The sequence below is a fragment of the Haliotis cracherodii genome, unplaced genomic scaffold (genome assembly GCF_022045235.1).
Source record: "Haliotis cracherodii isolate W230 unplaced genomic scaffold, xgHalCrac1.p SCAF_7, whole genome shotgun sequence".
NCBI lineage: Eukaryota > Metazoa > Mollusca > Gastropoda > Lepetellida > Haliotidae > Haliotis > Haliotis cracherodii.
Genome location: NW_027266330.1, coordinates 45,947,907 through 45,963,252, shown reverse-complemented (window position 1 = coordinate 45,963,252; position 15,346 = coordinate 45,947,907). Strand labels below are relative to the sequence as shown.

Sequence of the window (15,346 nt, the reverse complement as noted above, 5' to 3'; positions counted from 1 at the left end):
ATTCGAAATGACAAATTACTTCAAGGTCAGTTATATTATATTATATAGTTTTTACAAAGTTTTGCAGAACGTAATTTTCAAACGGTACCAGCTCTCATCGTTGACGATCTCTGTGTACTGGTGTCAGTCTGTGTGAGGGGTATATGGCTATATTCCTGGTGGGCATGCAGGCAGGATCACGGGGACATTGTAACAAAGCTATCACTCCACCACCAGACACTACTTTCGTGAGCACGGTTGCATGGCACAGGGAAGTAGATGCATCATTTAGACCCCGCGGCTGTGTATAGATTTTTTTCATGCGATAAAAATGTCTGTTCCTGCACCTGTATAATCCAGTTGTCGTTATCGGTTAACCGACATAAAATATGCTTTGAGTGACTTAATTGTTCCCTTTATAGCAATTGATTGGATATGAACTCGTTGGAACCCACAGAGATGGATTTTAAAGTTTGATTGTAATGGAGATAAGTGTCCGTGACGAGGTGGTTGATATTGATCTCTGGAAGCTGGTAGATAGACGGTGTAAGATAGAAGGTGTAAGATGGAAGGTGGAAGATAGAAGCAGGAAGATAGAAGTTGGAAGACAGAACCTGGAAGCTGGATGCTGGTAGATAGAAGCTGGAAGTCGGAAGCTGATACATAGAAGCTGGAAGTCGGAAGCTGGAAGATGGAAGCTGGAAGCTGGTAGATAGAAGGTGGAAGATAGAAGCTGGAAGCTGGAAGCTGGAAGATAGAAGCAGGAAGATGGAAGCTGGTACATAGAAGCTTGAAGATAGAAGCTGGAAGCTGGATTGTGGAAGATAGAAGCTGGAAGATGGAAGCTTGGAGATAGAAGCTGGTAGATAGACGCTGGTGGATAGAAGCTGGAAGATAGAAGCTGGAAGCTGGAAGCTGGAAGCTGGTAGATAGAAGGTGGAAGATAGAAGCTGGAAGATGGAAGCTGGAAGATAGAAGCAGGAAGATGGAAGCTGGTAGATAGAAGCTTGAAGATAGAAGCTGGAAGCTGGATTGTGGAAGATAGAAGCTGGAAGCTGGAAGATGGAAGATGGAAGCTGGTAGATAGAAGCTGGTAGATAGACGCTGGTGGATAGAAACTGGAAGATAGAAGCTGGAAGCTGGAAGCTGGAAGCTGGTAGATAGAAGGTGGAAGATAGAAGCAGGGAAGCTGGAAGCTGGTAGATAGAAGCTGGTAGATAGAAGCTGGAAGATGGATTGTGGAAGATAGAAGCTGGAAGCTGGAAGATGGAAGCTAGGAGATAGAAGCTGGGAGATAGACGCTGGTGGATAGAAGATGGAAGATAGGAGCTGGAAGTCGGAAGCTGGTAGATAGAAGCTGGAAGATAGAAGCTTGTAGATAGAAGGTGGAATATAGAAGCTTGTAGATAGAAGCTGGAAGATAGAAGCTTGTAGATAGAAGCTGGAAGATGGAAGATGGAAGCTGGTAGATAGAAGGTGGAAGATAGAAGCTGGAAGATGGAAGTTGGAAGCTGGAAGCTGGTAGATAGAAGCTGGAAGATAGAAGCTTGTAGATAGAAGCTGGAAGATAGAAGCTGGAATAGAGAAGCTGGAAGACAGAAGCTGGGAGATGGAAGCTGGGAGATAGGAGCTGGTACATACAAGCTGGAAGACAGAAGCTTTGGAGATGGAAGCTGGGAGATAGAAGCTGGTAGATACAAGCTGGAAGACAGAAGCTGGAAGACAGAAGATGGTAGATAGAAGCTGGAAGATAGAAGCTGGAAGCTGGGAGATGGAAGCTGGGAGATAGACGCTGGTGGATAGAAGATGGAAGATAGGAGCTGGAAGTCGGAAGCTGGTAGATAGAAGCTGGAAGATAGAAGCTTGTAGATAGAAGGTGGAAGATAGAAGCTTGTAGATAGAAGCTGGAAGATAGAAGCTTGTAGATAGAAGCTGGAAGCTGGAAGATGGAAGCTGGTAGATAGAAGGTGGAAGATAGAAGCTGGAAGATGGAAGTTGGAAGCTGGAAGCTGGTAGATAGAAGCTGGAAGATAGAAGCTTGTAGATAGAAGCTGGAAGATAGAAGCTGGAATAGAGAAGCTGGAAGACAGAAGCTGGGAGATGGAAGCTGGGAGATAGGAGCTGGTACATACAAGCTGGAAGACAGAAGCTTTGGAGATGGAAGCTGGGAGATAGAAGCTGGTAGATACAAGCTGGAAGACAGAAGCTGGAAGACAGAAGATGGTAGATAGAAGCTGGAAGATAGAAGCTGGAAGCTGGGAGATGGAAGCTGGGAGATAGACGCTGGTGGATAGAAGATGGAAGATAGGAGCTGGAAGTCGGAAGCTGGTAGATAGAAGCTGGAAGATAGAAGCTTGTAGATAGAAGGTGGAAGATAGAAGCTTGTAGATAGAAGCTGGAAGATAGAAGCTTGTAGATAGAAGCTGGAAGCTGGAAGATGGAAGCTGGTAGATAGAAGGTGGAAGATAGAAGCTGGAAGCTGGAAGTTGGAAGCTGGAAGCTGGTAGATAGAAGCTGGAAGATAGAAGCTTGTAGATAGAAGCTGGAAGATAGAAGCTGGAATACAGAAGCTGGAAGACAGAAGCTGGGAGATGGAAGCTGGGAGATAGGAGCTGGTACATACAAGCTTGAAGACAGAAGCTTTGGAGATGGAAGCTGGGAGATAGAAGCTGGTAAATACAAGCTGGAAGACAGAAGCTGGAAGACCGAAGATGGTAGATAGAAGCTGGAAGATAGAAGCTGGAAGCTGGGAGATGGAAGCTGGGAGATAGAAGCTGGAAGATAGAAGCTGGGAGATGGAAGCTAGGAGATGGAAGCTGGGAGATAGAAGCTGGAAGATAGAAGCTTTGGAGATGGAAGCTGGTAGATGGAAGCTGGTAGATGGAAGCTGGTAGATAGAAGCTGGTAGATAGAAGCTGGAAGATGGGAGATGGAAGCTGGTAGATAGAAGCTGGTAGATAGAAGCTCGAAGATAGAAGCTTGGAGATAGAAGCTTGTAGATAGAAGCTGGAAGATAGAAACTGGAAGATGGAAGCTGGTAGATAGAAGCTGGTAGATAGAAGCTGGTATATAGAAGCTTGGAGATAGAAGCTGGTAGATAGAAGCTGGTAGATGGAAGCTGGTAGATAGAAGCTGGTAGATAGAAGCTGGAAGATGGGAGATGGAAGCTGGTAGATAGAAGCTCGAAGATAGAAGCTGGGAGATAGAAGCTTGTAGATAGAAGCTGGTAGATAGAAGCTGGTAGATAGAAGCTGGGAGATAGAAGCTGGTAGATAGAAGCTGGTAGATAGAAGCTGGGAGATAGAAGCTGGGAGATAGAAGCTGGAAGAGCGGAGCTAGGAGATAGAAGCTGGTGGATAGAAGCTTGAAGATAGAAGCTGGAAGACAGAAGCTGGAAGACAGAAGCTCTAAGATGGAAGCTGGAAGATGGAAGCTGGGAGATGGAAGCTGGTAGATAGAAGCTGGTAGATAGAAGCTGGTAGATAGAAGTTGGTAGATAGAAGCTAGTAGATAGAAGCTGGTAGGTGGAAACTGGAAGATAGAAGCTGGAAGATGGAAGCTGGGAGATGGAAGCTGGTGGATAGAAGCTGGAAGGTAGAAGCTGGTAGATGGAAGCAGGAACATTTAAGCTGGTAGATGGAAGCTGGCACTGGAGCTCGGTCAGGCAGGTAGACACGGGCCTCGGTGCACTGACCTGGAGTATTGATCCTGTCTATAGGCAGACGCAGCCACTGCTCTACTTCGAGATACTGTCTGACTCTGCTGGATAAATTAATCAGTGACGTGTGACGTGGTCTACATGTAGACACTGACCCTCCTGGACAGTGTAGTCAGTGAGGCGTGACGTGGTCACAAACTCTTATATGTACTGTTGTCAGCGAGGTGTGACGTGGTAACATGTAGACACTTTTCGACTTAGATGTACTGTTGACTGCATGTTGACAGTGTATGACGTATGTGGAATGTAGACGGTGACGTGTGGCGTGGTCTACAGGTAGACACTAGTACTGTGTGACGTATGTGGAATGTAGTCAGTGACGTATGACGTGGTCTACAGGTAGACACTAGTACTGTGTGACGTATGTGGAATGTAGTAGGTGACGTGTGACGTGGTCTACTTGCAGACACTAGTACAGTTTGACCTATGTGGAATGTAGTCTACATGCAGACACTAGTACTGTGTGACGTATGCGGAATGTAGTCGGTGACGTATGACGTGGTCTACATGCAGACACTAGTACTGTGTGACGTATGTGGAATGTAGTAGGTGACGTGTGACGTGGTCTACATGTAGACGCTAGTACTGTGTGACGTATGTGTAATGTAGTCGGTGACGTGTGACGTGGTCTACATGTAGACACTAGTACTGTGTGACGTATGTTGAATGTCGAAGGTGACGTGTGACGTGGTCTACATGCAGACACTAGTACTGTGTGACGTATGTGGAATGTAGTCAGTGACGTGTGACGTGGTCTACAGGATAGACACTAGTACTGTGTGACGTATGTGGAATATAGTCAGTGACGTGTGACGTGGTCTACATGCAGACGCTAGTACTGTGTGACGTATGTGTAATGTAGTCAGTGACGTGTGACGTGGTCTACAGGTAGACACTAGTACTGTGTGACGTATGTGGAATGTAGTAGGTGACGTGTGACGTGGTCTGCATGCAGACACTAGTACTGTGTGACGTATGTGGAATGTAGTCAGTGACGTGGTCTACATGCAGACACTAGTACTGTGTGACCTATGTGGAATGTAGTCTACATGCAGACACTAGTACTGTGTGACGTATGTGGAATGTAGTAGGTGACGTGTGACGTGGTCTACATGCAGACGCTAGGAATGTGTGACGTATGTGGAATGTAGTCTAAATGCAGACACTCGTTCTGTGTGACGTATGTGTACTGTAGTCGGTGACGTATGACGTGGTCTACATGCATACACTAGTACTGTGTGACGTATGCAGAATGTAGTCGGTGACGTGTTACGTGGTCTGCATGCAGACGCTGGTACTGTGTGACGTATGTGTAATGTAGTCAGTGACGTGTGACGTGGTCTACACGCAGACACTAGTACTGTGTGACGTATGTGGAATGTAGTCAGTGACGTGTGACGTGGTCTACATGCAGACACTAGTACTGTGTGACGTATGTGGAATGTAGTCAGTGACGTGTTACGTGGTCTGCATGCAGACGCTGGTACTGTGTGACGTATGTGGAATGTAGTCAGTGACGTGTTACGTGGTCTACATGCAGACACTAGTACTGTGTGACGTATGTGGAATGTCGAAGGTGACGTGTGACGTGGTCTACATGCAGACAGTGTATGTCATTGACTATTATATAATGTAGTCAGTGAGGTGTGACATGGTCTACATGCAAACAATGTATGACTATTATGTAATGTAGTCTGTGAAGTGTGACGTGATCTACATGCAGACAGTGTATGACTATTGTGTACTGTAGTCAGTGAGGTGTGACATGGTCTACACGTAGACAGTGTGTGACTGTTATGTACTGTAGTCAGTGAGGTGTGACGTGGACTACACGTAGACAGTGTGTGACGTATGTGTAATGTGGTCAGTGAGGTGTGACGTGGACTACATGTAGACAGTGTGTGACGTTTGTGTAATGTGGTCAGTGAGGCGCGACGTGGACTACATGTAGACAGAGTGTGACGTATGTGTAATGTGGTCAGTGACGTGTGACGTGGACTACATGTAGACAGTGTGTGACGTATGTGTAATGTGGTCAGTGAGGTGTGACGTGGACTACATGTAGACAGTGTGTGACGTATGTGTAATGTGGTCAGTGAGGCGCGACGTGGACTACATGTAGACAGTGTGTGACGTATGTGTAATGTGGTCAGTGAGGTGTGACGTGGACTACATGTAGACAGTGTGTGACGTATGTGTAATGTGGTCAGTGACGTGTGACGTGGACTACATGTTGACAGTGTGTGACGTATGTGTAATGTGGTCAGTGACGTGTGACGTGGACTACATGTTGACAGTGTGTGACGTATGTGTAATGTGGTCAGTGACGTGTGACGTGGACTACATGTAGACAGTGTGTGACGTATGTGTAATGTGGTCAGTGAGGTGTGACGTGGCTCAACGTAGACAGTGTGTGACAACCTGTGTGTGCAACCTCTACTGGGGGATACGTCGTGTCACCTTAATGTCGAGTGAAACACAAGCGTTAGGTTGTAACCATTTACAGCTTTGGTTTAAAAAACATGGCAAAGGAACTGACAAACCAAGGGTCATAATCGGGACGAATATGGGATTCGAACCCCGATCTGTGAATAGTATTTGGTTCGGTCACAAATTACGACACTGTCCTAATCGAAGTCGTGGGTTGCTAAAACATGTCAGTCCGGTGTATAAGGCTCACACTATCTGCTCAAACCATTAACCTCAACCTAGGAATGGACGCACTGCATCTCTGAGAAATCCATTGTACTAACATATCTGCGTGACCATATACCGATATCGGGGTGGTGTACATCTCTGCACTATACCTTCACTAGTGTTGGTCAGTTGTGAGAGTAATGTAACATTAAAGTACATTTAATTACATTCATTTGACGGTCGACCCTTAGATGGGAACTTCGATGTTTTCTTGTGCAATTGGGGGATGATCTCTGCAAACATGCTATCGTGTTCGTGTTGTGCAGATACATTGTCCTAGACTAACACTTAGTCTCTGAAATGAACATATTTTATATAAAAAGACTGTTAAATTATCTTAATAAAACATAATAAAAAGAAGCCCAGAGACTCTCTTCATTTTCCTGAAACCTCAGTTGTCTAGACTTGATCATTAATATAGACTTGCACGGGCTGTATTGGATATACAGTAAACTACGGTTATAACGAACTCAAAGGGACCACTAATTTTAGTTCGTAAAAACCGTAGTTCGTTATAAGCATATCTACAACATGATTACAACAAATGTCCGGGACTACAAAATAAGTTCGTTATATAGGTCAGTTCGTTATAAGCGTGTTCGTTATAAACGTAGTTTACTGTTTCAGGGTCTGTATGACACTATAGATACATGACTCACCCGCTCCAGCGCAGGGAGCTGTAGTATCCGCCGGTACAGTGCCACGAGGGATCGCCATCCACTTCCGGTGGCCAATCACTCCAGCCACGGGAGGGCCATTAATTCAGTTCTGACACTGATGTTAAGCTACGTAATACACATGTGTTTAAATATAACTCTGTAAACGTCGCAATCTCAACTGTGTATGTGAAACAATTTAGAGTTGCGTTTGGGGAAATTATCTCGTTCACAATCAAAATAAACCCACTTTTCTTCACCCCACGCGGATGCTAAATTGCCCTGCTGAGAGCGAAAACCAGTAGAACTTTTATAAACTAACAACAACACGACATATTTCTAATGATCGTATTATTATTTACTGAACAATTTTGTCAGATTTGTTAGTCGTTTAAATGTGAATGCGACCACGAATGTCAACTATGGAAGTCCAAGACTGACTGTATATACGTCCAAACTTTAAGTGATTTAAAAGTACTCCCAAGTGTATCTGACAATATTACTATCAGTCAATGTCAAACTTTTAATTCAAATATGCTTTTTGTCTCCTGTTGTCGATGACTTTTCATTAACTTATTTGGCGGAAGAAAATCTTCATAGACTCACACTGCCTACAATTATGGGATTTTGTACTGTGGTCGGAATGCACTTTCGCACCATCATATCTCCAGGAAACATTTGATGGCACTTGATTCAACGCAGGTCTAAAGGTAACATCGCTCTCCACTCAAACACGCGGTATTCATCACCATATCACCAGTCCATTATTTAAAAAATAAACGCGAACTCTTTGGTGTGTGTGAAGATACACACTGAGTGGTATGGGTTCAGAACAATGATTAAGTACATTTCAAATTTGAAATTCGGAAGTCTCCACTTTAAACTTAGTAATTGCACATGCAGTATCATCTTACCACTGTCAATTCAATACAAACGTCATTGTACAAAGGTCACAGATCCATAAACACAAGGGGTACACACAATCTGTGTAACGCATTGCATGTTGCGGATCATGTGAGATTTGGAGAATATCTTGTGTATCAGCACCAGCTGAAACTCTTTATGAGACAATATATACATATATTGTCTCATAAGGAGTTTCAACTGAAACTGTCTCTGCACGTTCACCACGCATTGGTGCTGACACACAAGATATTCTCCAAATCTCACATGATCCGCAACATGTAATGTGTTACACAGATTGTGTGTGTGTGTGTATATATATAATTATATATACTAACGAATGAGAAAACATGTGTGATGAATAAGATTAAAATAGGTACACAGCCCGAATAGGGCCCTAAACAGAACATACAAACTGGGATTGATGTTCATCTAAGACACCCTTTGGAATATTGGACAAAAATCCTAAGAGTATTTTTTCTCGTGATAAGTATCTGCCTTTCTTGTTTATCATGATATCATTCCAATCGAATTTAGCATGAACAAATGTATCACGAAGATTACAATAAGAAGTTACGTTCTAGTATCTGCATCTCAGTGTTGTCATTATCGCACGTCATAATACGACATTACCATACGTCAGTCTTGTCATTATCACACGTCATATTACGACATTACCATACGCCATTGTTGTCATTATCACACGTCATATAACGACATTACCATACGTCAGTGTTGTCATTATCACACGTCATATTACGACATTACCATGCCTCAGTGTTGTCATTATCGCACGTCATATAACGACATTACCATACGCCATTGTTGTCATTATCACACATCATATCACGACATTACAATACGCCATTGTTGTCATTATCACACGTCATATAACGACATTACCATACGCCATTGTTGTCATTATCACACGTCATATAACGACATTACCATACGCCACTGTTGTCATTATCACACGTCATATCACGACATTACCATACGCCATTGTTGTCATTATCACACGTCATATTACGACATTACCATACGCCATTGTTGTCATTATCACACGTCATATTACAACATTACCATACGCCATTGTTGTCATTATCACACGTCATATAACAACATTACCATACGTCAGTGTTGTCATTATCACACGTCATATTACATCATTACCATACGTCAGTGTTGTCATTATCACGCGTCATAATACGACATTACCATACGTCAGTCTTGTCATTATCACACGTCATATTACGACATTACCATACGCCATTGTTGTCATTATCACACGTCATATTACGACATTACCATATGTCAGTGTTGTCATTATCACACGTCATATTACGACATTACCATACGCCATTTTTGTCATTATCACACGTCATATTACGACATTACCATACGCCATTGTTGTCATTATCACACGTCATATTACAACATTACCATACGCCATTGTTGTCATTATCACACGTCATATTAAAACATTACCATACATCAGTGTTGTCATTATCACCCGTCATATTACATCATTACCATACGTCAGTGTTGTCATTATCACACGTCATATTACGACATTACCATACGTCAGTCTTGTCATTATCACCCGTCATATTACGACATTACCATACGTCAGTGTTGTCATTATCACACGTCATATTACAACATTACCATACGTCAGTGTTGTCATTATCACACGTCATATTACGACATTACCATACGTCAGTGTTGTCATTATCACACGTCATATTACAACATTACCATATGTCATTGTTGTCATTATCACACGTCATATTACGACATTACCATACGTTAGTGTTGTAATTTTCAAACGTCATATTACAACATTACCATACGTCAGTGTTGTCATTATCACACGTCATATTACGACATTGCCATACGTCAGTCTTGTCATTATCACCCGTCATATTACGACATTGCCATACGTCAGTCTTGTCATTATCCCGCTTCAGTGGTTGATAGAGTGAGCCGTTGCCACTGTTGGTTTATACTGACACACAATTACCATGGCAAAATGAAACAGTCAGTGTGACCTTGACTAGCCTAGCAATACCTAATCCCAGGATACAGCAGCCTTTGTGCCCGGGAACAGCCCCAAATGCCCACATTTACAGTGTTAGGAGGACTGCATGTACACATTGTTGTGTGGGATTCTGATCAGGTGCTACATCCTGTATTGCGTGTATGCAGAGAGGCACAAAATACTATTCACACACTCGCTTTATGGTCAATGAATGTCCCCACTGCATGAAGTCAGAACTATTTGCCCACCTTACACACGTAAATACCATTTGTTGTGGGTATTTTTGTTATCTCAGTAGGGTGGTCCGATAGCCTAGTGGTTAAAGCTTTCACTCGTCACACGGGTTCGATTTCTGACATGGGTACAGTCTGTGAAGCCCATTATGTTTCTTGAATACTGTTAAAAGCGGTGTAAAACCATACTCACTCAATCATTTGTTATCTCAGTAATCAATTCTCGGTGTGCAGAGTTGGTTCCCTTAGGTGCGCCAGAATTCTGTGATCGCGGTTCGATTCTCAAATGGCGAACATCATTTTGGCATTTCTTCTCACATGAAGCTGTTACTCCGTGATATAAATGAAATAATGTTAAAAACGACGTTGGATGATGGGTTCTGACATGGGTGTTCCGATTAAATAGGGTTTGGGAAAGGGATGATTCGGGTTTCTGCAACGAGGATGGTTTCGTTGTGTTTTGAGATTGAGATGGAGGAAACTTGGTCGTGGAGACGGATAAGGGAGGGCTGGATGTGAATACTGACACGACGAGAAGTAGAAAGGGTGGCAATGCAAACTGTCGAAAAGTATTGTCCCAAAACAACACCCTTGTGTGCGTGGCCTGTACTCCGGCCGCCCCGACACGGTGTGCTGGTCCTGTCCAGGTCGTGTGAGGCAAAACCGGAGACACTGAACGTAACCCAGGTCGGGCTTGCAGCTGGGAACGGCTATACGAATTGTTGGTGAGTGATTCATACACACCGAGTCCACTCATATCTGGCCTCGAACCACGATAGCTGTACAATGTATGTCCCTTACCACAGACCCTGTTTGATTGCCCATCCCCCGACGAGTGTCTCGACCGTCACACAGGGCTGTTGTCGGATATACTGTTGTGACTAGATAGGACATCTCTGGTCATCTGGTGGATCAAAGACATCCTGTAAAGTGATCATCTCGACACTGTCGTCTGTTCAAGGACAAGGTGACATGACACAAGTTAGCCTTGTAATCTGTTCAAGGACGTAGTGACATCACACAAGTTTGCTTTGTAATCCGTTCAAGGACGTAGTGACATCACACAAGCTTGCCTTGTAATCTGTTCAAGGACATAGTGACGTCACACAAGTTAGCCTTGTAATCTGTTCAAGGACATGGGTACATGACACAATATTGGTTTGTAAATCTGCCGAAGGACAAGGTGACATCACACAAATTTGCCATGTAATCTGTTCAAGGACATAGTGGCATCACACAAATGTGCCTTGTAATCTGTTCAAGGACATAATGACATCACACAAGTTTGCCTTGTAATATGTTCAAGGCCATATAGATACATGACACAATATTGATTTGTAAATATGTTCAAGGACATGGTGACATCACACAAGTTTGCCTTGTAAATATGTTCAAGGCCATATTGTTACATGACACAATATTGATTTGTAAATCCGTTCAAGGACAAGGTGACATCACACAAGTTTGCCTTGTAAATATGTTCAAGGCCATATAGATACATGACACAATATTGATTTGTAAATATGTTCAAGGACAAGGTGAAATCACACAAGTTTGTCTTGTAAATCTGTTCAAGGTCATATAGATACATGACACAATATTGATTTGTAAATATGTTCAAGGACATGGTGACATCACATAAGTTTGCCTTGTAAATATGTTCAAGGCCATATTGTTACATGACACAATATTGATTTGTAAATCCGTTCAAGGACAAGGTGACATCACACAAGTTTGCCTTGTAAATATGTTCAAGGACAAGGTGACATCACACAAATTTGCCTTGTAAATCTGTTCAAGGACAAGGTGCCATCACACAGGTTTGCCTTTTAAATCTGTTTAAGGACAAGGTGACATCACACACGTTTGCCTTGTAAATCTGTTTAAGGACATGGTGACATCACACAAGTTTGCCTTGTAAATCTGTTTAAGGACATGGTGACATCACACAAGTTTGCCTTGTAAATCTGTTTAAGGACATGGTGACATCACACAAGTTTGCCTTGTAAATATGTTCGAGGACATGGTGACATCACACAAGTTTGCCTTGTAAATATGTTCAAGGACATGGTGACATCACACAAGTTTGCCTTGTAAATCTATTCAAGGACAACGTGACGTAACACAAAACTGAGCCTTGTAAATATGTTCAAGGACAAGGTGACATCACACAAGTTTGTCTTGTAAATATGTTCAGGGCCATATAGTTACATGACACAATATTGATTTGTAAATATGTTTAAGGACAAGGTGACATCACAAAAGTTTGCCTTGTAAATCTTTCAGAAGAATATCTAGACTTGCTTCATGCAGAGCTTTTGTATTACAGAAAGAGCTGGGCGAGTGACCAGCTGGCTACTGTCTCTCAAGGGAGAATGCCTGGGCTAGCACGTGGGCTCTAGATGCCTATCTATATCATCATAAAACCAGATGTCGGGATGGGAGGATAGTGTGTGTGTTGGGGGTGGGGGTGTTGGGGGGTGGAGGGGGGGTGGGGGTGGGGGTGCTGGATTGGGGGTGCTGGTTGGGGTTGGGGTGGAGGGGGGGAGTGATCAGAAGGGCACACCAATTCTACTGCTGTTGACAGGAATCATCTAGCCAGTGAGTGGTCAGATAAGATAACGCCTGATCTGTATATCTGGCTAGGGGTCAAGACTGTAGCTGGACAGATGATGGCCTGGAACATCACTTCCTCATTAAAGTTGTGTACTGTCCTAATGCCCACTATCAATATCACTCCGCGGATATGAAATAAACCTGGTTAAAATTGGAGGCTAAACATTGTCTTTGCAATTAGTTTAAAAAGGAATTTAACATGTAAGTGTTTGAAATGAGGAATAATTTCTTTTCGTTTTAATTTTCATATGAATATTCCTACATATGGAAATCAGGTTGAGCAATCACCTACAAACGTACACACACACACACACACACACACACACACACACACACACACACACACACACACACACACACACACACACACACACACACACACACACACACACAGATAAAGACACACACACACACACACACAGATAAAGACACACACAGATAAAGACACACACAGGTTGAATGTGGAAACACCTGAAGATTTGCCTTCAATTGTGTGTATGTATATAAGTACATGTATATATGTATATATTGATACAAACATGCATATACCGGTATATGATCTCTGTGTTGGACAACTCATGATAGCCGACTTTATTGAGTGCAGCATAAACATGTACACACTTAACGCTCAGGGCAGTTAAACGTTCACGTCAAGTAGAGATACTTGAACACATGATGTTTGCATGGGGGGTTTTAAGCACGTGCACTTCTTGACTTAAGGTTTCCACAGATTCCATGCAGGTGCACTCCGTTATTGCACTACATACTAAACATGTTTCTTTCATTATGGAAAATGGGGAATTTGTCAAACTGCTAGGCATTTCAACGAAATGTTATATTCCAGGTTTCCCCAAGTATAGATAATATCAGTGCACAAAACCAGGAACACACATGACATATGCCCTTTGGATGAAAAGATCATTCTGACGTCATACGCGAAAACCGAGGCATGTGCACCTCTCGTGTAGTAGGGACAGATCCTACCTATCGTTTTATACATCTGCGAAACGTGTTTCGCTTTACACACGAAATTAACATCGCAATTAACTCCCGGTGTTTTATTGCAAACTTAATAAAGAGTTAATTTCGCCCTTTTGCCTTCACCACAGTCTTCCTGATAACATATAATGTTTAGTTACCTGAAAACTACAATTCAATATGTCATTTTGTGACACTGACCGATGATAGGCTTTGTTTGTAAAAAACGATGAGCTGGCTTAAATTTCAGAATTGACAAGGCCAGAGAATAGATCAGAAACTCGGTAAAAAACACGAGCAGCCTTGTGCATTTAGACGTGTCATCAATAAATGTGTCTCTAAATACATTTGGATCATTGAAAAAAGCTCATTACTAAAATGCTTGTGAAAATGTGAAAGTGGCACACTGACTTTTGTTTAGAAAGGGAGGTAATTAAGGAATTGTCTGGTTATGTTCTCCATCATGTGAACATGCAGATAACTTCGTCCTTTTCTAGGTTTTATTAAGTACAGTGTATAAAGGACCGATATAACTAAATGTGTCAAAACTATTCCAGAACACAGTTGATGACGTTCGTCGGACGGCATAACAAAGAGTCTATATTTTGCAAATAAAAACTGGAGAATTCTATCTTTTGTCATTTGTACATATGATCTGTCTGATGTTTGCTGTCAACATTTTAATAATTTTTTCTTTTCAGGGAATTAAATTCATGTCGTTAATCTCAGCAATTACTTGTTTTCTTGAAAGAAATTGCTCAACAAATATTTGACCACTTGGTATGAAATATTTATATTTAAATAATTTAGATAATCTAGAAAGTTTTCAAATAACAATTTCTCCCGATCTAGGAGCTATTTCCTTGTTCTAGTACACTTGTGTGAGCACCGAGTCACTGTAGCTACTCTCTGCCCGTGTAGGTCAACATTTGCTGCTGTTTTTATTATGTTTTATTGAGAACTATGAGCCTGCCTTTTTAAAGGGAAAAAACATCTTGCAACAATGTAAATTTTGTGGAAGGCAATTTTTTTTTTTAATCAAGAAATTTCGGGAACAATTTATTTGTTTCTATCAAATCCCAGTATAAACGATGCGTGTAGAGTCGACTGATTATTTTTACATCTACATTTGTGTTGAGATCTTGAAAACACGACTATTTGACATTTGACATTGACGCTGTCCGGTTTCTAAAACACGATGAAGTTACTGCAAAATGTCCATGAGGTGTCTAGATGTGACTGGTGCACGTATGTATAAGTCATATATCAGTCTTACCGCTTCGATCTGCACGTGGAATTCCTGAGCTTGCAGTTCTCGCATCAAGCATATATGATACGACTTTATACATAGTAAGTAGATACGCGTGTTTTAGCTTCCCAGCTACTTGTATATAAGGGTAGATGGCCAACATCCGATTTGGATATATTACTTCGTGTCAGGTTTCTAAGGTTACATTGCCCTGCATCAATATCATGCTGAAGTATGTAATAAATTATGTATCCGATATAAACCCTGAATGATGTA

At 42.1% G+C, this 15,346-nt stretch overlaps 1 protein-coding gene across 1 annotated transcript; it reads right to left on the bottom strand.

Moving 5' to 3' along the window:
* Positions 1-395: 395 nt before the first annotated feature.
* LOC139448919 (uncharacterized) lies at positions 396-15,142 on the bottom strand. Its single transcript, XM_071230433.1, has 3 exons — positions 15,098-15,142; positions 2,603-3,691; positions 396-2,549 (listed from the first exon to the last, which is right to left on the bottom strand). The coding sequence occupies exons 1-3, from the start codon at positions 15,140-15,142 to the stop codon at positions 396-398; spliced, it is 3,288 nt and encodes a 1,095-aa protein (XP_071086534.1).
* Between the last annotated feature and the right edge of the window lie 204 nt (positions 15,143-15,346).